Source organism: Bombus huntii, chromosome 1 (genome assembly GCF_024542735.1).
Source record: "Bombus huntii isolate Logan2020A chromosome 1, iyBomHunt1.1, whole genome shotgun sequence".
NCBI lineage: Eukaryota > Metazoa > Arthropoda > Insecta > Hymenoptera > Apidae > Bombus > Bombus huntii.
The window spans coordinates 13145350-13170545 of NC_066238.1; the positions used below are offsets into that span (position 1 = coordinate 13145350).

Consider the following 25196-nt stretch of genomic DNA (forward strand, 5'->3'; position numbering starts at 1 on the left):
CTGATGACGATAACGCCGCAGAACCGGCAGCCGATCGTTCGATCGACGCCACAGGCTGAATTCCCTTACGTTTTTCCTTTCTCCTTTCTTTTCTTCCCGACGACGAAATTATTTTCAGCCATCCTTTCGTGACGACGTTAAATCAAACTTCCGAGGATCCAGCAGATAACCGTAGGATATTCGAGGATTGGGAGGATGAGTTATCTGCAATTCGTTTAGAAATTATCGATTACTTTCAGTTTGCTTTCTGTTTCAGCGACTCGCGATCATACGTCGAAGGCTAAGAAAATTCTGAATTACGCGAAATTTGTAATTTTTCGGAGTAGGATCATTTCTGAGGAAAATTCCAGCCAATTCTTCTCCTTTCTCTTTATTTTCGCAAATCGCTGTAGTTTCTCTTTCTAAGCGAAAACAAAGCGGCGACGGAGAAGAAGAGTGTTTGTAAATCAGTTAAAATTGCAGAGTATTTTGAGTTTGTGGTCTGCGTATGTATTTCAATCGGACGATTATGCATCGAAAAATATAAAGTAACGCAATTAATGTAATTTGAAAAGAAACTTTGAAACGTTTCTTCCCTTCCTTTTTTCTTTTCTGTATGTCCTTTAGGTTGATGTTTGAGAGAAATTGGGACAGATTCTCTTTTTTCTTTTCTTTTTTTTTTTTTTTTTTTTTGAACGGTGGCAATTGGGTTCCGAGAAGTTTCGGAATGTGGGATCTATGTTAGCTCGAATTCGTTTGTTGTTTGGCGCAAATTTTTGATGGACTGGTCGTGAAAACTCGTTTTGGGGTGCGCGACGGTGTTGATGGAGTTTTGCGACTGATGGAATTTGCCGCCAAGCTTGGTATGTTTTTGTGTAAACTTTCCGCTATACTACGAAATGTGTTATCCCTCTCCATATACTGATTGCAACGAAATTCTGAATTCCTCTCTTGAAAGATTTTTATCGAAATTACTTTCTAACTCGAAATTTATAAATTATTTTCTAACGTTAATTTAATTTCATTTAATTTGGTTCTGTTTCTATATTAAAAAAATAAACCTTTATCTTTGTATGTCAATTTCACGCTCTATCCATCAATGTTTCATCGAAACCATGAAATCAGTACACTTGCGATATGATTTTTCTAAAGCTTAAAATTACCACGGTAATCCTACGCTAATTGTTCGAAATTATGTTAGAAACAAGTATAATCAATTTCAAAGTGAAGTAAATGATAAAACCGCGAAGTATTTTCTCGGCATCGTCAGAAGTGACAAAGAACTCATCTGAATCTGTATATCTCGAATTATATAAAAATATTCAAAAATCATTAAATCACGTTAAAACGATAATCAGTACGAAGTAAGACATTGCAATGTTTGCATATCAATGCAACGTATTTAGAACAATTCTATAACTTTACGATCTAATTCCAAGCGATACGACAGCTTGTTCATCGAAATCAAACAATCTGACGAGTGTCGCGGACAAGAATAAGGCGCGAACATCTGCGATCCCTTTGATCGAAAACTTTTCGAACGAAGTTTCGCGATTTTCGAAGGACGACGTCGTTTCTTCGAAAGCGGCAAGTTCGTTAAAAAGTTTCCTATGGAAGGAAATCGGTGGAGGAAGAATCTTCTGTCGCGCTTTGGAAGTCCCGTCGAATTAACTCGCGAAATAAATCGAACGAGCGGCATAATCTTTATTACGATCCACGTTACAGTAACAACAATTCGTAAAACTATTTATAATCGTCAACATCGTCGAACATGTCGCGAATATTACAATTTGCTTAATCGACAAGTCCATCTTCACCATTTCGTCTCTTTTTGCAGTAGCTGCAACCATATTTCGAAAATGTTTGATTTGAACAACCGTTCTTGCGTATATTGTTGGTGGAACTGATAAAGCCAGGTCGTAAAATCGGTCAAGAGTCGAAATTTACCAATTTGAAATCATTGCACGTTCCATCGATTTGTTATACAGTTTTGATTTATGTTTGTCCGCGGAATAATCTTCTATATGTTTGTGCCACCTTTATTCGGGCGGAATTTATCCAAAGGTACAGGTGCTTGGTAAATTTAAACTCGATTTTCTCAAAAATGAATGTCTCAAACAGAAAACACTCGTCGTTTCTTCTTGTCTTATTTATGGATTAGTTGTACTATCCGTTTTAGGATGTTCATTCTGTACACGAACACGTACACAGTTAATATATTAAGAGAGTTGTTTCCTTCGAATCTGAGGAAGACACGTCTATTTACAGAGAATTAAAAACAAAGATAAGAAAGAAATTAATATAATTAACGTTTTGCTACGATCATTTGGTAGACTGTTCGCTGTAAAATATCGCCAAAGACTGTCTACCGAATTAAATCAATATCGACAGATAGCAACTTCTCTGTGAAACGCATTCTGTGTCCATAGCAATATGTACATACAACAAAATATACACAAATAATATATTTATTGATGTTCAGTCGCTGCGCGTGTCATGATTGTAATTTCTCACTCATACTCGTTACGAACACACGTAAACCCCCATAACATTCAAAATGGTTCTGTAAGACCCAACCTAGTTCCATCTACAATGGCTCGTGAAAGTGTTTGAACGCTTATTCTAGAAATCTTTTATGTGCATATTGTATGTGTAATACAAAACATTCTGAACACTGTACAACAATTCATTGAAGATTTCCACAAGTATTCGAATACTACAGTGAGCCACTGTATATCAATCAATGCCGCCACTAAATGCTTCAATTTACAACCATGCTACATTAGTTCCACCAACAGTGACAACACCCTCTGGAAATGTCCTTAGAAGATCATCACTTAAAACGATTAAATGAGTCTGTCATCCGAGAGATGCTCCGAGACGGTGCCATTTTGCGCCACTTCAAACTCCTTCTTGACCACACCAACACTCCTGTTCCTCCTTCTAGGAGGTGTAGGAACAACGTTCCTGTTCTCCAGAAGATCATCCAAGCTCCTATTCAATCTGCTCGGCTTCTCTGGCGGAACATCCAGAAAAATGCCTCCTCTGTCGCCTGTACGTCGATCATCGTCTAAACAAGGAACGTTCCTTTTCTCTAGATCCAGTGAATAATCAACAGATTCTTGCTCGTGCCGAGTCTCCATATTCGCCACAGACTCTTCCCAAGAACAAAATGAAACCTTCCTTCCTGAGACTAGCTTTTTCCCTTCTACAATCTGCTTCGCGGGTGCTGGAATTTCAAGGGCATTGGAATTCCTCATCTCTTGGTCAACTACATTTAAATCACTCGTTCTTCCTCCATTTTCATTCGACAAACTATCCATTTTTCCGTTAAAAGTATCAGAACCCCTCTGAACGTCAAGCTCTAGTTTCTTTACAACTTGTTCGTCGGTAAAGTTTGATCTATTTTCTTCTTTAGACGCTTCCTGAGAATCTTCTTTCTCTAACATGTCTGACAAAGCAGCTTCCAGTTCTGTCAGGCTTGGTGTCATTGAACTTAGGTTGCTTTCTTCTGCAATTTCTTCCTTGAGAACTTTTAACAAAGTCGAGTGATCAGCGTCTAAAATGTCAGATTTGATCTTAGGCTCAGGACTAGGAGGTGGTGTGTTGGTCTTCCAGTCGTCTAGACTTTTCCTCAGATTATTATGGACGTTTTTAGCCAGCTTAGCATCGAAGAGATCATCCAGCTGCTCTTCCTCCAGCATCTCGCGTGGCAAAGACTCCTCTGAGATGGTCCTGATCAGGTTGGTCGCGTGGCTGTGTAAATCTTTTGCTTCGTAGGTGTTCTCGTTCGGTTCGCTCTCGTTTGACAAGCTCCTGGCGAACGTCATCCTCGATTGACCCGATCGATCGGTCTCTGGCTTCCCTTCCATGGACCCAGTGAGCGTATCTGCTAAGAGGGAGCGCGTTTAACGCGTTAGTCACGTTCGAAGATAGTTGGGTCCTTTCTGCTCAATCATGCTGGTCAAGAGGAATGCTGGGTATGGACGAGTGTGATTCCTGGTTTTGGAATTGTGCTGATTGTTGGGTTTCTTGAGGTTCTCGAAGTAGTAGAGGTAATACAGGAAGTTTAAACTTTGGACTTTCGTCTTTTGATTTCAGATAATTTGTTCGTGTTTCTTCTTTGAGAATTTGATGGATATCGGATGGAATTCTGGATTCGTTCACGGTAATTGGGGTCTTTAGAGGTAACTTTATCCCATTTAGGTTTTGAAATTTAGATGCTTTATTAGGTTTGGAGGTTTAGAGACGTGATTTTCATTCTGAGCTATCATTGGGCTCTTGAAAGATTGGGTTTTGAAAACTTTTAGATTGCGGAAGCTAGATTTGCAATTCGGTTTGAAGTGACTGACATTTGAAGTTTGAGTATTTCTAGGCTCAAGAAGTCTTTGAAATATGGAATTTTAATTTCTAGATTTAGGTAGATAACTAGATTTTAGAATTCGGATGTGATATTAGGATATTTTTAATTAGAATTTTCGTGGAAATGAAAGATTTGGACTTTAAAAGGTAAAACCTTAGACGATTATAAATGTTTCTAAGAGATATTTCTATAAAAAAAAATTGATTTTTCATACGATTCTTAATGACAATGGCTTCGAAATCTTGGAAATCGTGACCTGAAACGTCACGGTTGCGCAACAGCTTAATTTCACGCATTCCACTTGATAGGTTCGACGAGGTTTTAGGATTTACGAAGGGAAGGAACATTGACAGCTTGATATATCGTGCTGAACCGTGAGTCGTATTATTACCAGGGTTATTTCTCAAAGCAGAAAGTAACGAAAGGTCGAAACAGTTTTGTTTCTCGCTTCTATTTACCCAAAGCAGAACGATGTTTCGCCTCGTCCAGGAAAAACGGCTCTTTAGACTCTGACGACTCCCGGACACACGAAACTCTGCAGCTATCCGTAAGCTTCGGTTGATCGAAGTACCTCAAGTGAGATCTATGCAAAAAAAAAGTGCAAACAAACATTATTCTCGCAAATGTATCACGATTTGTATTATTGAAAACGTGATATCTTTTTCTAATAGAAAAACATGCCTCGTTTCAATCTTCCATAGACAAACCTGATTGTTGATAACCCGCGTGAAAGTTTCATTTTAAAATTTCATTTCTGTGAATTTTTCACTTCGTGCAACAGAATTTAAAGCTATTTGTTTATCACTTAACGTACAATCCTGTGTTAATACCATAAAAACCTTAACAAGTAGACGAGTCCATTCTTGTTCAAACTTGAACAAATTTAACCAATAAAAGCATTTGAACCAGTCAAAGCAGATTTTAATTACCTTGATAATAGTCACACTCTACAGTGATACACTACAAATATCGTAACAACGCTGTAATCATCGCCTGTATAGCTTTAACAACCTCTCCTATAACTACGTCTATATATTTGCAAATCTAGCAAGTTATACTCTAACTACTAACATATAAACAAACGACTGGAATAGATATAATGTGAGTTTGGAAAGTGGCGAGCGAAGATTATACAATGGTTAAAATGTTAAGACCACGGAATATGGACTTACAACGGTTGGCATCTGGGCACCTCGATTAAACCCACTTAATCCCCGCAACACCGACCATAGATAATCTCTACCGACCTATTTTGATCCACTTCGATGTACTCCGGCTGGGCGAGCGCTGGGGACGCTGTTTTTCCAAATGCCTCCGGCTTCTCCAAGAAGATCGGAGATCTTGGAACATTCGCCAAAGGGGATCTTCTTTCGTCTTCTCGACCGGCCGAGAAATCAACGACGTCCTCGTCATCCTCGCGAACTCGTTTCTTCTCCTCGTCGTTCAGTCCCGTAATGTCCTGGAAATCCTTCTCTTGTATCTTGTATCTATTTTACAAGGACCCTAACTTCCGGTCGACGATTCTAATGCAACGTTTGCAGCAAGAAACGTAGATTTCTCTCTTTTTGTTTAACATATAAGATACTTTTTGAGGAAAAGTCTTTAAGTTATCTCGATCTGAAGTTACTTTTTATGTATACGATTATGCGGCTCGGCAAGATGATGAAGAAATTACACGTTTCAAGAATTCTGCACGCTGTTTCATTTCAAAATTATTACCAAAGTACCATGCGATTGTATCGTTCGATTGTTTGTAGTGAAAGGTGAAAAACAAATATTTTGGATGTTTATATGTGGAAGTACGGCCCATTACGATAAATTAAATTAAGGGGGTGTCCTGAATTGGAATATTCTAAAACAGCGTCTCTTTGTGATTTTGTTTAGAAGGAAAAGAAAGAGATGAAGTTATTGAATTTTGAGGTATAGTTTTATATATATTTAACGAACACAAACAAATTTTTTTTGAAGCAAAAAAAAAAAGAATTATAACAGATTTCTAAGTCTATTTCGTGGGCTGCAGTTTTCAATCGGCGAGAAAGATCCACCTCGTAATTGACCGAAACAAAAAACCAAAAAAGGATTAAATTATTATATACTTTTCTTCTCGATGAACTAACTTTTGTATTCGTTCAATATATATAAAACCATACCTCAAAATTCAATAACTTCGTTTCTTTCTTTCCCTTGTAAAAAAAAAATCACAAAAAGACGCTGTTTTATAACATTCTAATTCAGGATACCCCTTTAAATTCTACAACATTCATACAATGTTTATACGTAAATATGCGTATACATCGATGATCGATTGGATCGTACCTCGATGGAAAGACGTCGATGACGATTCAGTTCGCAGTTACCCACGTCACCTAGCTGCCAGTCTTCCGGTTTATTTGGATCGTATCTCACAAATTCGTCTGTAACCAGCCCGTTTGTACCACAGTCCAACTTCTCCAACACCTCGTACGGCGTTAGGCTATCGGACCTCGGAATGTAGTCCTCCAATCGTACGCTCGTTTTCTGTGGATTAGAATAAATTCAAGCGTTATCCAGCCGAATCGTTGTCAGCCTGGGTTTAACCCTTTCGTTGCGGGTACCCACTACCACATAAAGCATGCCATGTGGTTAACACAGTGAACCGCGCAGAATAAGAACGAATGTGTATTCTACGTCTTGGAATATCATGGAATTCGTTGCCATAAGCAATACATTTCAACGTTGAAGTATTTAGAAGTTGCGTTATTAAGAAGAATAAGACGATGTCTCGTTTTTCTTTAACGCTTGTCATCTCTTGAGACGTCATTTTTCTTTGACGATATATCGGTAACAGACTTGAACCTTATGTGCGTGCTCTAGTCGATTTAACGCGTCGACTATCTGATGCACATAATCGACTCAACGTACTTCAACTACCTGCTGCTTCTCAGCCAATCTACCAAATCTCACTTGCCTAACTCTGCTGGGTTATTTGATCTACTTAATCTACATAATCAACCCACGTATCTGAACTACTGCCCTACCAAATCTGATCTCCAATTTACCTGACTGACCTGATTCTAACGATTCACGTTATCTAGTAACCTGATCTTTCTAACTTCGCTTAGTTTGCCTTGTAAATTGACGAGATTTCCATCATTTATTCCGCTCGAATATTCAAACGCCGAAAATCCTTTGTGCAAAGCCAAACGATTAAAATTAAAGCCCCTGCAAGCATTCAATCTTTCGGTATCCCCCAAACCGAAACAACCAGGAGATTCGAATTAACATTCGAAACACCTGATCGATCGAGATTTCTCAAAGAGAAGCGCCGAACGAATCGAAACGACGTTCAAATTTTCTTTAGGCGCGAGCCTGTGGAAGACAACCGATGGCCGAAAATTCGTAGGGAAAGTTGAGTATACGTACATCTGAAAACGGCGAGAGGAAAGATTCAGCCGGAAGCGACCCGGTGCTGCTTCTGACGGGTCTCCTACACTTGCTCGTTTTGTCCTGCTGTTGTTCGTGGTCGTCGTTTTCCTTCGGCCGATGCCTAGCCACGTCCAACTCGTCGTAATTTGGCAGACTGACGGTGCTGAAGTTCTTGGCCCTCGCGTTGCCGCTCGATTTCTCCTGATCCCTCGAGGAATCGTTCGTTCGCTTCTCGATCTCCCTTTTGCTTCTCTTCTCCACACGGTTAGGAGTCGACGAGTCCTTGCTTGTCCGATTCCTTGCGAATTTCTCGTACTCGTCGCTCTCCTTACGCTGATGCTGGCTGCTCTCGAAACTCCTCTTCCCGGAAACCACGTCGCTCGATATTATCCTTCCGGTCCCGTTAACCTGCAGACCCGGAAAATCGGTTCACTCATTAGCATCGATGAAGGAAGAGCATAGATAATGCTGGCGAAAGGTAAGGTAAGGTGTTGCTTTCTTTCAGACTATTTTTTCAGCCAAGTTATCGATATACTAAGAACTTTTACGCGGCTTTTGTACGAGCAGAATTAAAGAACCTAAATAGAGATTTATTTTTTTTCCATTAAATATTGTAAATAATTACTACGTACTATTTTGAATATTTGTCTCATCCATTTTATCCTTTTCTTTTGCCAGAATTTCAAACACAAGAAACGCGCAACACGACTAAAGTAAAAATCACGAATCGAAAATATTGAGTTGGAAACTAAGTGATTGCGGATTTTGTTAATACCACCTGATGACAAAATCCGCAATCACTTAATTGCCAAACCCAATAGAAACGGAACGTTTAAAGGCGATACGTGGAAACTAGAAGAAAATCAAATTTGAAAAAAGACAACAGCGGTGATGAATAAGAATAGCAGGAAAGGAACGCTGATTCTGCAATAACGAAAGAATCCTTCGTCGACTTTATTTCAACAAAACTACAATCCTCACCCTTATCCACCCCTTGTGCCCGTAACGAACGGTTGGTTCGATTCGACCCGATTTGTAAATATTTCCTAATGTCGCGTCGATATTTGTTTCACAGATTCCCTTTTGTTTGGTGAATCGCGCGGCCCGTTTTACGCGACGGTAAATATTCTCGTGAATATCGAGTCACGAGGGAATTTCCAATGGAGATTGTCCGGGTGACTCGCCTTGTGTTCGTAAATCTCTTTCGTTCTTCTGCCATCGCGTCCTGCGTCGTCGTAAGACCGATGTTTATCCGTTTTCACCTCCTCTTCCTTCTCCTGCTCGTCTCCGCTGCTTTTCGGTGACCTGACCGATGAGTACAACGGTTCATCGCCGGTTTCTCCTCGTTTTGGACCATTGCACAAATTCTCTGCGATCTCGTCCGGTTTCGGCGGCAGGGGCCTGCCCTTGTTCCGCTTCCGGCGCCTGGGCGGTGGAATCGGCGTGACATCCTTCAGGTTCGAACCTGAATTTTGGGATTTATGACGAATTTTTAGACATTTTGCGTGTTTGTTTGCACTGAAAGAAATTTATTCGATATCATCAACGTAGAAATAAACAGCAAGCAAACAGAGCTTGAGGCCTTGGGTGGCTACGAAAATGATTCTTAATTAATTCGTAAGGTAACCTAAGGAGATTGAAGGAAAATTTAATGCGATTTATCGATATCCACGTTGATGTATCAAACGTTTGTCGACTTGTCAAAATTTTTAAATTTTAGTTTTGAATGGCACATTAAGATTTCTGGACCAGGATAAGTAGAACGCAGAATTTCTGACGAATTTTTGTGTAACTGTCACGACATGGAAGAAGACTTTACTTTGTTTAAGAAGTTCCATCATCCTCTGATCTTTCTCCTTCGTTTCTTTTCTTTTCTTTTCTCGTGTAAGGTTCGATAAAATAAAATTCGTTTCCACTAAAATTAAACTCATCCCTTGCTCCACTAATTGGCAAACTTCCACTATATCTCCTAATGAGAAAACAAATCTAAACAAAATCCTAATGAGAAATTCTGATCAGTTACATCATTCGTTGCTTATAATGAAAATCCAGTTATAACAATATAATAATAAATTATAATAATATAATAGTAATAACAATATATATATAAACAAGTTACAATACGTCGACAAAAAGGTAAACGCTAAAATTTCAAAAACACATGAACGTGCTATAATTAACTTGGCTCTATGCAGAAACTATTAAAAGGAAGATAGCGCGAGGGAAATGCTGCAGTGGAAATTTCTTGGCAAAAGCAGCAGCCAGGGGATAAACACGTAACAAGGGCCAGATCGAAAGTTTCCAACCTGCCGGCCAAACTCATAGTTTCCAGCCTATTTTTTCCTCTCACTTGGAGCTTAGAAAGCTCGAATGACGGAGAGTTAGGGTTTGGCTGTAAGGGCAGGGATGTTGTCTGCTATAGTTATTTACAAATACGTATACCGATGCAACGAAGGTGTTGCACAAGGGTTCATGATACACGCTGTTTCTATCCTTATCAGCCGACATGTCGGAACCAGCGTGTTCTCGTTAAGGATACGGCTTGCAATACGAGCTAACGATAAATTGCGAGCTTACAGCTGGACGTGGGGGTGGTGGCCGGATAGAGGCTCGTGTCGACGGTTAAATTCGTGAGAGCGGAGCTCGCCCTCGGTGTACTCGGCACTTCGAGGTTCACGTCGACCCAGTCGCTCGGTTGAAAAAGCCTGTCCACGGAATCTATGCTTCTGCCCCTGGTGAGAAGCTCCCTTGGCGGCGAACCAGCGTACCCTATTTCGGAGCTGCAAATAGATCCGAGAGAAACCGCTAAATAATACGCGCCACTGCGAAAATGTCGTCGTACCTATGGGGATGACGATGAGCGTGAAAATAAAACGTGTATGGGTGGTTGCGAAAGTTTCGCAGTTTCGGATCGTGTTAGGTGTTTGGTATAGTAATTCGCGTTAATGGGGTTTGCACTGCATCTGCCATCTATTTTACGCATTTTACGTGTTTTACTTCGCCGATGCAGAAAGCGTGTTAAATCGTACGCTAACGTAGCAGAGAACTTTACTTGCAATCTATTGGGTTGGCAACTAAGTGATTGCGGATTTTGTCATTACCATCTAATGACAAAATCCGCAATCACTTAGTTGCCAACTCAATATCTCCGACAGATATTTATCGGTCTAATTAACGGAGCAGTTTATACTTTAATTTATGATGGGGCAATTACGTTTTGAAAAGAAAAATGAAACATTGAAACGGACACTCTGGTGTAATTGTTTATGCAGATTCATATGTCCGCGTACACTGACAAATAAATAGAATCGTTAGATACGATAAATGGCAGTTCGCTTGGTCCTCGTAAATACGCTTCTGCACTTATAAATAGCCCACAGATGTATAAACATGCAGAATTTGCATGTTACCGAGAGGATACCGGGAACCAACAAACTGAAACTTTGCTATGTTCGACGAAACGATAAAACAAGAACTCGTATCCACCAAAATTCCTCGACATTCTTCAAGACAGATATCGTTGCATATGTATTTGTGAATGATTTCTATTCAACTTAAACTCGATGAACTAAAAAAAAAGGCAGAAAATAGTGTGAAATTAAAAATTTTGACGGGTTTAAAGGAAAAATGTGTTTTTTAAAAAGAAAAAATAAACTTTAAGGTGCTATAACAATTATTTAAATAAACTGTTTGACGAACTTTTTTACTTCATCGAAAAGAAAAATATATAATAATTTAATCCTTTTTTGGTTTTTCAGTCAAAAATTACGAGGTGGATCTTTCACGCCGATTGAATACTGCAGCCCATGAAATAGGCTTAGAAATCTGTTATAATTTTTTTTCTTACTTTAAAAAGAATTTTTTTGTGTTCGTTAAATATATATAAAACCATACCTCAAAATTCAATAACTTCATCTCTTTCTTTTCCTTCTAAACAAAATCACAAAGAGACGCTGTTTTAGAATATTCTAATTCAGGACATCCCCTTAAACGTGTTTCCAATCGCCAAATGGGTACAAATTATCGTTCCACTATTATTTGTTTCTCGTTATACTTAAGAATCTATTCGAAATGAATACCAAATAATTTCCATTCTGTAAATTCAGTGTGGCGAATCAAGTGCTGAGAACAACTGTGTTTCCAATTCTTCCTCGTGAAAGTCCTTTCCTCTGAAAAATGCCTCTTGGGAATTCTCGTTCTCTCATTAGCGCGGCTTTTACATTACATTTAAACGAAGAACAACGGTGCCAACTTGCCTCTTCTCGTCCCTCCATTATATTATCCAGAAACGGTTCGCACAGGGGTCCCGTCACTTCCGCCTCTTGATTCAGCTACAATTTCTGTATTTCGAAAATTTCGGCCTGACCCCGGCGAAATTATTTGGCATCGCTACAACGTGGCTCTATTATACGGTTACTCGCAAATGCATGCCGTGTTTCTTCGTGTCCCCCGAGCCATAACTCTTCCGGGGACGCGAGACGTCGTTGGAATTTCTCCCGGTGCACGCTCTTTCTCGTCCTTTTGTACGAAACTTCCTTTTAACTTCTTCCCGAGGAGGCAAAGAGAGACAGAGACAGAGACAGAGAGATTGTGACGCGCGAGGACGACTCGAGAATATCGACGAAAATCGTGGAATTCCATCGATTAACGTTTTTGTACACTCAACCCCTCCCCCACCCACCCGTAACCTGTTTCGAATTCCTTTCGTTGGAACGATTCGAGTAGCCGAGTAAAAAGCAAATTCTACCCATTCGAACGTTTCATCTTCGATTTATTCTTCCGTTGCGTTTATAGCCTGTTTTATTCGCGTGCATTGTATGGACACGCTGTCAAGAGAATGAAAAATATTTTGGGAAAAAATACCCATACGTCACACATTTTTCATGTTGTATTCTTGCAGGTTTAAGGTATTTGTTTCTTCCTCGTTTCTTCTTCTTTTTTTTTTTTTTTTTTTTTTAAAGAGAGAGAGAGATATTTCAGTTTGTTTTACAATTGATTATAAGCTTCGATAGAGCTGTTGTTGGTTTTATGGATTCTGGCTATTACGCATTCTTCCGAGAATAGCAGAGTTTTTGATAACTACTTGTTTTACGACTTTTTCATGTTTCACTTTATTATAGCATTGAATATGCGAATCTCATAAAAGTTGACTTTTATTCATCTATGCAGACAGGAATTTATTGAGCCAGAAGGGGACAATTATTTTTTAATTTTCACCTGCACTGTTTAAAAATATATTTCTAAATAGAAGCAAACAATATTGCAACACATTTGAAACTACTAAAAGAAATAACGTATATGGCTAGCGGAACAGTGCTTAAGGGGGTGTCCTGAATTAGAATGTTCTAAAACAGCGTCTTTTTGCGATTTTTTTTAAAAAAGTTCGTCTGTTTTAGAACATTCTAATTCAGGACACCCCCTTAAATGAAAGAAAACTCGAATTTAGAATGCAGAAATTGCAATTTAGAAGCTGCAGGCCCTTGGAAACGCCATCTTTCCATGTAAATAATGTGTAGAGGATAGTTGGTTTGTCAATAACGAGATAACTCGCTGTTGAAAATCGTCATGTATATTTAAAATGATAAATAAATTAATACAGACAATAATCGCTCGTACTAATAGATTCGCTAAAGACAATGTAAATCTCTAGTTGGATCGTTGATAACTCGTTGATAACTGGTAGATACTGAACTCCTTACTTATACTGGTTGGTTTTCAACAGCGAGTTATCTCGTTATTCGAACAAATCAACTATCCTCTACATTGGTGACCCCAACGTGATTGGAACACGACTAAATCCTTTACAAATGAAAATTAATTCGGTGTTGTAAATATTCGGTGCTGATACCCATCGAAAGACTGAAATTAGACGATTTCTAAGAGACTTGAATGTTCTTTCGAATTTTATCAACACGCGATCAAATCCACGCACCCACAAAGCCACACGCACAAATTGAATTTCAGAGAACAGCTTGTCCAAAGCTTATCTTCAAACGTCTCTACTTTGTATTTTTTAAATTGTCCATAATGAAGCAGCGAAACATAAATACCTATAATACAAAATACCACAAAATTTGCATTATCGATCATTCTATTAATTTTCCATGGATCTCTCTCGACGGCAATGGAACGCCATTACAACGATAAGTTTGGCGAAATTTATCGGCTCGAGAACTCGGAAATTGAAAGATTAACAACTCGCACGTTGCTCTCGTCCTACGTATCGCCGATTCGAATAGAAGTCAAACACATTATTTCGCGAGCAACCGGGCGTCGATATCGGATTTTCCATTGGCTGCCTGTTTTCCGCTATTATTAATGCACTTCGCGAGACAATCGTAAAACTATTAAAGCGTGCACCGTTATCGGAGCTTTCGACGCGCACGTACTCTCCGTTTCATTTGGATTTTTCGCCGAGTACTATCTTACCAGCGTTTCTCAAATTCAGCGTCATCTTCACCGGCATTTCCACGAAAAAATATATATATTAAAATTGTTTTAATCGTCCTTGGTATTTAAACTTCCCTAAACTGAATCTTCTACAATATTTCAACTATTCTGAACCACTTGAGAGACAAATCGATTAATCTCGTTCTCTGAAATCTTCTCTATTTTAATATTGCAATTACTGATTAACTATTTTCCAAAATTTAATTTTCTAGTATTTAATCTTCCAGAAACTTAATTCTATTCTATCTATTAATCCAGACAGAAAAATTGTCCAATAGCTAAAAACAAATCCTAGAGATACGCGTTTAAATATAAAATTCTATCGAATTAAATGGAATAATAAAATTAAGTCAAAATCTACCACGCTAATCTTAAGCTGCGTTCACCTGGATTTTGATCGGACATTTCTATGGCAGCGACTACGCGATTTGTGCAACGATCCATCGGATCAACGAATCAAATCCAATCCGTTACTGTCGTATCTTCGCGATACTTTGACAGTTTTGGCCCAGATTCGGTGAATTCGACGAGGACAACAGGAATGATGCATCGCTGATCCGTGCATGCCGCCCTGCATAAATTAGATCCTGTCGCGGATCCTATGAACCCGGCTTAACGCAGTGCATAAATAAAGTATACGTGTCGCTGGCTCTTGTATACTCGCCGATCAACCAAAATATATTGTGCACGTTAAGTCGAATGGAAACTGACATTCGAATTATTTTCGAGGAAATAATAAAACGTGCAATTTATTATTATTATCATTATCATTATCATTATCATTATCATTATCATTATCATTATCATTATCATTATCATTATCATTATCATTATCATTATCATTATCATTATCATTATCATTATCATTATCATTATCATTATCATTATCATTATCATTATCATTATCATTATCATTATCATTATCATTATCATTATCATTATCATTATCATTATCATTATCATTATCATTATCATTATCATTATCATTATCATTATCATTATCATTATCATTATCATTATCATTATCATTATCATTATCATTATCATTATCATTATCATTATCATTATCATTATCATTATCATTATCATTATCATTATCATTATCATTATCATTATCATTATCATTATCATTATCATTATCATTATCATTATCATTATCATTATCATTATCATTATCATTATCATTATCATTATCATTATCATTATCATTATCATTATCATTATCATTATCATTATCATTATCATTATCATTATCATTATCATTATCATTATCATTATCATTATCATTATCATTATCATTATCATTATCATTATCATTATCATTATCATTATCATTATCATTATCATTATCATTATCATTATCATTATCATTATCATTATCATTATCATTATCATTATCATTATCATTATCATTATCATTATCATTATCATTATCATTATCATTATCATTATCATTATCATTATCATTATCATTATCATTATCATTATCATTATCATTATTATTATTATCTTTCCTGTTCCATCTTCCTATTACATAAATATCGTATCTATTGGTATTAATATTTATTTTGCTTTATTATGGTAATGTATTTCCTACGTTAAGATATTAAGATTCTCTAAAGGATACTTTTTATCTCATTTAACACTATAACTACCATGCCAGTCAAATTAACTGGTTTTATAATGTTATTTTAAAATTCTTACTTCATGTTACATTTTTTCCGCAATGATGTAATGACTTTCGCAACGATAACTAAAAGAATAATATAATGAATTTTATTTTCCTTTTTATGTATTCAAACTGAAAATAATTTTGTATCATGGCTACTTATACCAATAACAGTCAAAATGACTGGTACTTGTCAAAGTGTAAAAGGGTTCTGCAATGTATTTATCGAATTAACCAGTTTCCTCGTTTCGTGCAACTTGCCACACGTTTTTCAATATGATGATATCAGTTGTCAGGAAAATTCTGGATCGATCGTTAGATCGCTAGATGCTAACACTAGAAATACCACACCAGTCAAAATGATTGGTTCTACAATTTTATAAATGTGTCAAGCCTCGTTTAAGGACCATGGTTCCAGATGGATTAATAATACCAAAAATGTACTACATAACATGGAATTGCTTCTGTAAGAAAGTAATAAATCAATAAATGTAAAAATATTCTACTACTACGTATTTTTTAAAGACCAGTCATTTTCACTAGTTTAGAATTTAGATAGAAATATCTTCGTGTTGACTATCGGTTGTTCTAGTGTCAACGCGAAGATATTGTATATCGTTTCTTTTTCATATCCTTGTTAATAGATGTGAAATTTATTATGAACATAATACTAGACAATCGTACTATATTATGCGCGTATCGTGTGTCGTCCGTGTTAAATATGACGTAATATGTTATAAAATAAAAATGTTCTTCGACGTGTTCGCATCATACGTCGTTGCATGAAAATATGAATATTTTCAAATATTCTCATTCTACTCAGTTTTATTTTCTTCTATTCGTTTCAGTGCGTTCCAGTGACACGTTATTTATTCTGCACGAAAACACATAGTTGATAAATTATTCTCTTTAGACGATGAAAACTTTTCCGAACCTTTAATTCGTCTATTATTTAAAAATGCATTTGGAAATTTAAGATACGCGTTGTTTTCACGTACTTTCTGTATGTACGTACATTGAGAGGAGGAAAATATAAATGTAAATGTATCTATATACTTTTCACTCGTCGTTACACCGTATATAGTGGTCCTTGATGGATTAGAGTCTGAGACTTGAAATCTTGGAAACTCTGTATCTTGTTTCTGAATCCTTTCAAAACAATCACGAGGTAGCTGTAACGCGTTTTAATCACCGATCTATCATCGAGACTCGACTCGCAACCCCGAGCATCGAGATCGCTTTCCGCGCAATTAAATGCAATCTTCGCTTTCGGGGGAACAAACGGGAAATTACGAAGCAAACGGGGGATCGACGCCGGGAAATCCCTGTTTCTAAAAGCTTCGTCCCTTCTGCTCTCGTGTTTCGTCCCTTCGTCTCGCGTTTCTCGTGATGACGCTTAATTGACGCTCGTCGAAGAATCTTTTCTACGATCACACGAACTAAACAGAAGAAAAAAAAGCTCGAAAAAGAGGAGAATTGATATGATTCGGCGGACTGACCACGCAAGATTTCTTGAAAATTCTTCGACTTTGGGAAAGATTAACTTTAGTAGAATAGAATCGGTTTCGCTTAAAGAATTGTAGTATCTTGCAAAGGGATACGATGATAATAATTCCACGAAGTTAAAATATGAAAATTGTCGCAATGATATCAAATAATTTCACGTTCTGCGGAAAGCTTATGATGGAATTGTAATTGGTAAAATAGTAACGATAAATTCATAAAACTAAATGCAAAGGTGATTACAAAGGTATAAAATAATCTTACGCTCTTAAACTGAAACTTAAAACATATAAGCTTGAAATTCAATTGGTAAAAATTTAAACGAGGAAAGATTAATGGAATTAATAACAATTGTTATCTGCATTGATGAAATACACGGAAATTCATACGGCTGAAATAGAATGAAGTAGAATGAGATAGAATTGCGATAGGAAATTTGTATGAAATTCGCAACACTGTCTCGGGTGTATTTTTCTGTTTTCTGAATTAGAGAATTCAGAGGAAGATGAGAAAAAAGGAATTTGAAGAAGAATTCGAAGAAACGAGGTCGGAGAAAGAGCCGGCAGCTCCCGTAGGGTTAATTTAACTAGAAATCATAGCGATTTATCCTAGAAACCCAGTTTTGCGGATGAAAGAGACACACAGGAGCTCGTGACACGTCTGTCTGTCGGCTGGAAAATCTTACGCGCCATTGAAAATTCTCTAAAGACAAAACGTGTCCCTCTGTTCCCGGGACGAGAAACGCTGCGAATGGATCGTGGTGTGCGTAGATCGAACGAATGTATAGGGTGATTCTAATATAATTAAGCCAGATTACATCCCTATTTTAACCCCATTGTAAGCAAACGTAGAAAAATTAAGAGAACTTCGTAGAGGAAAATTGTGTTTCATTTAATAAAGTCTATCATTCTCTGTCGAAAATGGATATTTTAGGTCGTTCCAAAAGTTGCTTTTGTTTTATAAGGAAATAATAGATGTGCAACATTTTTTGTTTTATATCATTTTATTGAATTATGTATGATCCATTTTGTAGTAATAGAGCAGTTTGAATAGAACATTTTGTTCTATTACTACAAAATGGATCATACATGATTTGATAAAATAATATAAAATAAAAAATGTTGTACGCCTATTATTTACGGATAAAAGGAAAGAAACTTTTGCGGCGACCTAATACTTTCTTATAAAAGCATCGATGCCAAGTAAAATTACAATTTCCTTTTCTTTCTTGTATTTTAAATTATACATGCTACCCTTTTTCGTATCTCGTCAACTTTACAATAATTTTCTGCTTCTAAAATACTACTTTCTGTGCGTTTCACACGATACCATCGAATACGTTAAATAGTGGAACATTTTACAATTTTTACGATTAGTACAATTGCAATATACCTAGCCTCTGTGAAATCCCGAATAAATTTCCTCGAATAATAAATCTTACCGAACAATACAAGATCTCTCAATTTTTATCATAGTACAATTCTAATAAACTTTTCAAAGTTCCAAATAAGCTCTCCTCGATGATAAACCTTACTGAATGATAAAAAGAAATCTCGCAATCTTTACGATTAGCAGAGTTGCAATAAATTTTCAAAAATTCTAGATAAAATTCCCACAATTAGTACACGTAAAAAAATATCGACGATTCGTTTCTCACGTTAGTTGAAACGAAATATTGAAATAGCCTGGCGCAGTTGTTGGAATCAGCCTGTACGCTGGCAAAAAGAACGAAAGGACAAGAGCAAAATAGGCAGGCGAGAGAGAAAGAGAAAGAGAGAGAGAGAGAGAGAGGAAGTGGAACACGAAAGCGTTGCAGGGCGAAATTAGAAAATAGAGATTTTCACCTGGGGGAAACAAAATGACAGCGGAGAATTGAAAGAAAAAGGACGGAGGGATGGAGGATTGATACGATCTGGATACGAGTGCAAATCGAACGTCGAAGGTGTGACGCGTACACCTGGATTTTTCGAATTTCGAAGCGACCGCGAAACTCGATTCCGTTTCCGTTCGACGCGACTCCACGTTGCATTTACTTCCAGCTTTACAGAACCGTTTCCCCTGCACGCCGAAACTCTGATTTAAATCTACTAACACCCTCGCAACCGAAACGATAGCCATTTCCGTTGTGAATTTTTGGAAAGATTCGGCTATGACGGATTCGTAAAAAAGAAATTACCACCTATACATTCGATCGATTTTCAACCATTTGAAAAGGCATTTTTAATTTAGGAAACAGCGTAACTCGTAGACTTTTCGCGTGTCTTCTTTTCGTTAACAGACCGCTAGCGGTTCAACACCATACGCATGTCAGGAAACAGCAGGCGCAGATTCTCTCTGGCGCCGGCTCTGTTTCGGTTTACACTCTCCAATACCATTCTTTTCGTTCATCGCGAACGGTAAATTGTTCAAATTGGTACAAAACTGTGTGGAGCTTACAAAGCAAGGCAACCGACGCAACTGAGTAAGGTACCTTAGTACTAAATAACAAATTACTGCTCAAATAATGAAAAAAGTTGTCGGCGACAAAAAGCCGATTAATAGGCTATCGGTCGGTAAAGTGTTAAATGACATTCTGTTACAAGTGGCAGAGTGATTTTATCGTGAATCTTCAAATGTTCTAGCGGCGATGAAGCCACGAAGGATACTTTAAGATTCAATGGATTTGGAACTGTGGAGAAGACGCGGCGCGTTAAAAAAGCTATGAATATGTACGCGTATTTTATATAGCTAATTTTTCTCCAGCATACTTCGATATAGAAATATATAGGTCGAACAGAAAATCGAGCTTTTCCTGTAGAATTTTTTCAGTACGTTTATGATTCGATCGGAGAATCGACGGTCAGTCACGAATTCGGTTGTTTAGCGAACTGGACTTTATGCACGTTCGCTTGTTTTATATTCCAAGCGGCGAATCTCATCTCACTGTAAGCACAGGTGTACAGTAACATGTTTATGCGTGAACGTTACGAGCATCGAGGCATTTTCGTTGAACTTTCCACCTTTCTCGTTTTCGTCGACCTTTGCTGCAACATCGACTTTTGCTTCTGCCGCGACTCTCGAAGCAGTGGAAATCTCTGCGCAAGTGGAATTGTGTCGGTTTTGTTCCACAATTTGCACGAATATCGAATCGACAAATTGTTAAGCACTTGAAAATAGAACGAATTTTTGATGTCGGTGATTCGGAAGGTTAATCACAAATCGCGAAAGATTGAAAAATATTTCAGCAATATCTCATAATTTCATGATGCAGTTCGCGGATATTTGCATCTTGAACGAAGACAAATATCAGTCTCGTGTCAAGATACGGAAATAATATTGCGCAGCAAGTGATAAATAAATTTCCCGGGAAATATAAATTTTGCTCGAAAGTTATTTGCTAGATCGTCATCCCTAAATATCTTCATCCGCGAAGAATATTTTTATCACTGGGTCATTTTTCATCCCGAAAAAAATGTAATCTTATCGCAAATAAACCACGTAAAGATGAAGTGCTTTTTACGACACTGAATATACAAATTCCCCGTCTGTCCAACGTTCTATTTATCTCTGTGCAAAGCTTCAAACAAGATATAACTATAATTATAACTAGAGAAATTGCTACATATTTCGATAATAATCTCGTGGATAATATCGAATTATTATTAATATATCTGAGTAATATTTCAATAATTTCTACAAGTATCCTAATAGTTGCGAACAAAATCGTACATATACCGCACAGAGTATCGAATCGGTAGTTGAAATAGTTTTCATTCTACGAAACTCCAAACCTATCGAATGCAATGCAACTCTCTTAACCGGACGTGGTGTAATCGTTTGCTGACTCAAACCCTATCGTGGCGACCTATACGCGATTCCGAGCAGGAGCTCGTCCAAATCGAGGTAGAGAAGGATCGTCTTATTTTTGGACACCTGCGCGACACTCGTTCCATTGACCTTAAAAAGGTATCGCGATGGAACGCGACGTGGGTGGAAAAACGAAGCTGAACGCGGCCCACGCCGTGGATTTCGTTGTCGCCATCGACTGATACAAGTCTCCGTATATAGGAACAAAAGCTGTCACGCGATCCAGATCTTAATTCACGATAGTCAGCTGTGTACCACGATCTCGCCTTGCGCAGCTACTTGTTTAACGAAGAAACACGCGTTGTCGATTTTAATGCAATTTTTTTATGCAAATTGTAGGGACACGTTTCTTCTCGATGGTAATTGTTCGTGTTAATTATTCCTATGTCTTGGAAAGTAGAAGGTATAAAGACAAATTTTACCGCCACTGAGATTTTCATTTGGAATTTTCTAAAGTTGGGTGATAAACCTTTTTCCGAGAGATTTTTTCATTCTAAAGGATACGATATTCTATGAAAAAGCGTGATCATCGTACTATCTGCAATCTTCACGGTCGTTAATAATCATAAAGGTACGCACAATCGAAGAAAGTCGACCCACTGGAATATCTTTTTGCTTGTTTTTCTCTTTTGTTAAAATATGATAATGTAGGAATTCTGTTGTAAACTGAGTTTAATTGTAGGTGATTTTGATGGTTTACAGTTTTAATTTATTATTGATCGAAACACGTCTTTCGTAACGTCATTTCAAAGGATACGAAAATCTAATTAAAAAATATATCGATACATTCTTCTTGCTCCTGCTCTATGAATTAGAATGTCAAATATCGTAGAATCTTTCTAACAAATTACAGTTACGACTTATCACAAGCCTAAACATGGAAGAAATTCTTCGTAAATCTCCACCTTGAAGGCTCTCAATCTTTAAAATATATTATTGCATTGACGCATACTCCACAAGGAAGTTCAAAGGAAACACGAAATTCTAATGAAAGAAAACGTATCAGCAAGTGCACCAACGATTCCTGCTTTTCCCCCTATTTCTGACCTAGATTTCTAAAATTCCCGCACGCGAACACGTTTAAAGGGAGAAGAGAGAAAGTGTGATTAATCGTAGCATCCGACGACGAGCTACCTCGTCGGAAATCGATTTCCTTCGACGTTTAACGGGTCAGCCTTTACTACCGGGATCGTCATTTCCTCGAATATTTCCGCGCGCGTAATCGTAGCAGACGTCGTGTCGCTGGCTCGATTCGTTCCTCTTGAAGGGAAAAAAACGAGAATCCCCGCGAGAAACCTGGGAAAACAACGAAAAAAGGAAGAGAGAGAGAGAGAGAGAAGGAGAGAAAGTAGGGAAAAAGTAGATGCAACGAATAGAAAAAGAAGGCGATGGTAGGAGAGAAATAACGCGACACGAAAACCATGGCGCGATGGAATCGCGACGTATCCAACGAAACGGGGATTTAAAGTCCCGCGAGCGACTTGCGTGCTTGTCCACCGCGATTCTCTCCGTGTAAAACCGGGCATGCGCTTGGTTCACGCGACAAAGCAAGAGGAGAAAAATAACCAAGCTGCCAGCTCGAAGCCGCTTTACCTCCTTCAACGTGTAAATTGTATTCCAACAGAAAGCTCGACTGAAAGCTGGAAAATACCAGCGTTTAGGGATGATTGGAGGATGAGTTTCGTCAGAGTCGATCGATTTTTTCCTTTTCACGATATCTGATCTTTTATTATATAAATGGTGGTTTACAATGATTTTACAGTATTTCAGAAATACGTAGATACGATCAGACGAGGTTTATTATTGTTGCTATTAATTCAAAATTATATTATCGATTATTATAATTACAAGACGAAGATGATAAAAATAAAACGCTGCTGTCTATTGTTCACCGTTTCGCGATGTTACGTTGCTTTGTAGTAATGTAAATCCTTAGGGTAGGTAAAGATCGATTCTGGAAAATCGAGTTTATTTCGGGAATAATTAAATTGAATACAATAACAGTTAATGACAAATCTACTGCAAATTTTACCTGGAAAATCGAGAATCAATTTTCTATGTCCCGTGATCTATTCTATTCGGCAAATGGCTACAAGTAAAACAGAACAAAAGTCAAAAATGTCGGTTACTGGGTAGTTTGAATTCTACAGAATTTACACGCATATGACACTTTCGACCAGTAAAAACAAGTAATCAGACCCGTACTCCTTCCAAAGTATTTCTTTTCATTTTTGCGCGGTTGAATTTAACCACTGGAAAATTGTATCGTTTAGGGAAATTCGAAAGGTTGAGTCTCATCGAAGCTATTCTTTTCGATGATGTCCGTTACTTTCTGGTTATTATTCTTTAACTGTCGACTAATTCTTTTCATCGACTGTCCAAATTTTCATTTGTTTCTTCTATTCGTGAATTTCTTGCGATTCTAGTCAGTCTAGTTAAAGAGAAGAATGCAACTGCTCCGTACGCATGGTGATGAAAAGATGGTGCAATCTACGAATATCTTGTAAAGCACATATTAAATAAATATGAAACTATTTTAATAACATTTCTACGTGTAATGTAAGTGTTTCTATACATTTATTTCGGCGACTAAGATGCACAATTGTCAAGAAATTTCATAAATATTCCTATTCTATTCCAATCAATTTCATAAATAAGTAATTAACTGTGCGAATGTAAAACGTAAGAAAACTATATGTAACGTTGAATCACATAACGCTTGGTGGTAGTTGTGCATACGAAAGACACTTTCATTTTCTGAAACAGCACGTTAGAAGGTGAATCGAAATAACGTGTCATTATACGACACAGCATAATTTCCATCTTTCCCAGGAACAACGATTTTTCCCACGGTCGACATCGTCTGGAAAAAATATCCTCGCATTCGTAATCGAGGATAGGAAATAATTCGAAGAAAATGAAGCACCGTGGCTATGATACTGTGCAACACTCGTTTACCATTGCCCTCTTAATGTTTCGTACGAATTAGCCGCTGTTACTCCAGTTTCCTCCGTGAAACATCAAATATTGACCAATTAACCGTGTACCACCGTTACATCTTAAATTACCGTTGCACTCGCGGTACAACGCAGAGAAATTATGGCGCGCTACGAAACACGCGTCTCGCCTAATTAGGAACAGTTGCCGGTTCTTATCGATCAGCCAGGGCCACGATAATTCGTCAGCGTAACGAATTTCGTGGCTCGAGACGAAACCTTCCTCAACGTTCTTTTCGTTAAAGTCTGTAGAGTCGTTTTCGTGCGTTGCCAAGAGCCTCGATGCCATAGCTCGTTAACGTTTCGAGTAAACCATTAAACTAGGCCAATATATATGAATAATTAAATATAAATGTGTAGATAAAATTTCAGTTATGCTGCAGTTACCACCAGCCGCTGTGAAACGGTATTCATCTAGCTCAACCTGTAGACCGCTGATTTATCTTATTTTTCTTTTTTTTTTTTTTTTTTATTTAGATTAAAGATGATTAGCAGCAATAAGTTAAAGTTAGGGCGGGCTATATAAAAATGCGTCAGTTGTGCTAGCGTTACCAACCGAGGGCAATCGGATATCAGTCTAAACCAATCTGTAACCTGTTGATTTACCTTTATTTATATTAAAAACGATTAACAGCAATTAATTAAGTTCGGATTGGACTATGTAAAAATGCGATCTTCTTTATGTCGAAATGGAGTGTAATGGAAATTAAATATAATTAAAGCTTTTTGTGAATATCGCGAAAACTAAGACCGACAGACGGTAACACGTAAGTAATGTAACCGTATGTATGTACAAATAATTTATTCATTTTTATAGATAGAAATCAATCTGATTCACGTCGATTTGAACTTAAATCACGTAAGATTTTAAAAGTCGAACAGACTTAATCATTAAACTTCTTCATTTAAAATTTATCTTAATTCAACATCGAGGTCGCAATCATCTTTATTAATTTCACCTTTACATTTTGCTCCGATAGAACTT

General features: G+C 37.4%; 1 protein-coding gene across 8 annotated transcripts in view; it reads right to left on the bottom strand.

Annotated features, from left to right (window-relative positions):
- Window positions 1-1659: 1659 nt before the first annotated feature.
- The window catches only part of LOC126868049 (uncharacterized), a 47987-nt gene continuing 24450 nt past the window's right edge, over window positions 1660-25196 (bottom strand). For 7 of the 8 annotated variants that reach the window (XM_050623215.1, XM_050623223.1, XM_050623208.1 and 4 more), the window contains 7 exons: window positions 10325-10527; window positions 8932-9212; window positions 7745-8155; window positions 6659-6859; window positions 5590-5801; window positions 4801-4925; window positions 1660-3871 (listed from right to left, as the gene is read on the bottom strand). In XM_050623215.1, the coding sequence (XP_050479172.1) occupies window positions 2826-3871; window positions 4801-4925; window positions 5590-5801; window positions 6659-6859; window positions 7745-8155; window positions 8932-9212; window positions 10325-10527 (2479 nt within the window). In that variant the 3' untranslated portion in view covers window positions 1660-2825. The remainder of the gene's footprint in view (window positions 3872-4800; window positions 4926-5589; window positions 5802-6658; window positions 6860-7744; window positions 8156-8931; window positions 9213-10324; window positions 10528-25196) is intronic. The other variant, XM_050623234.1, reaches the window with a different exon arrangement.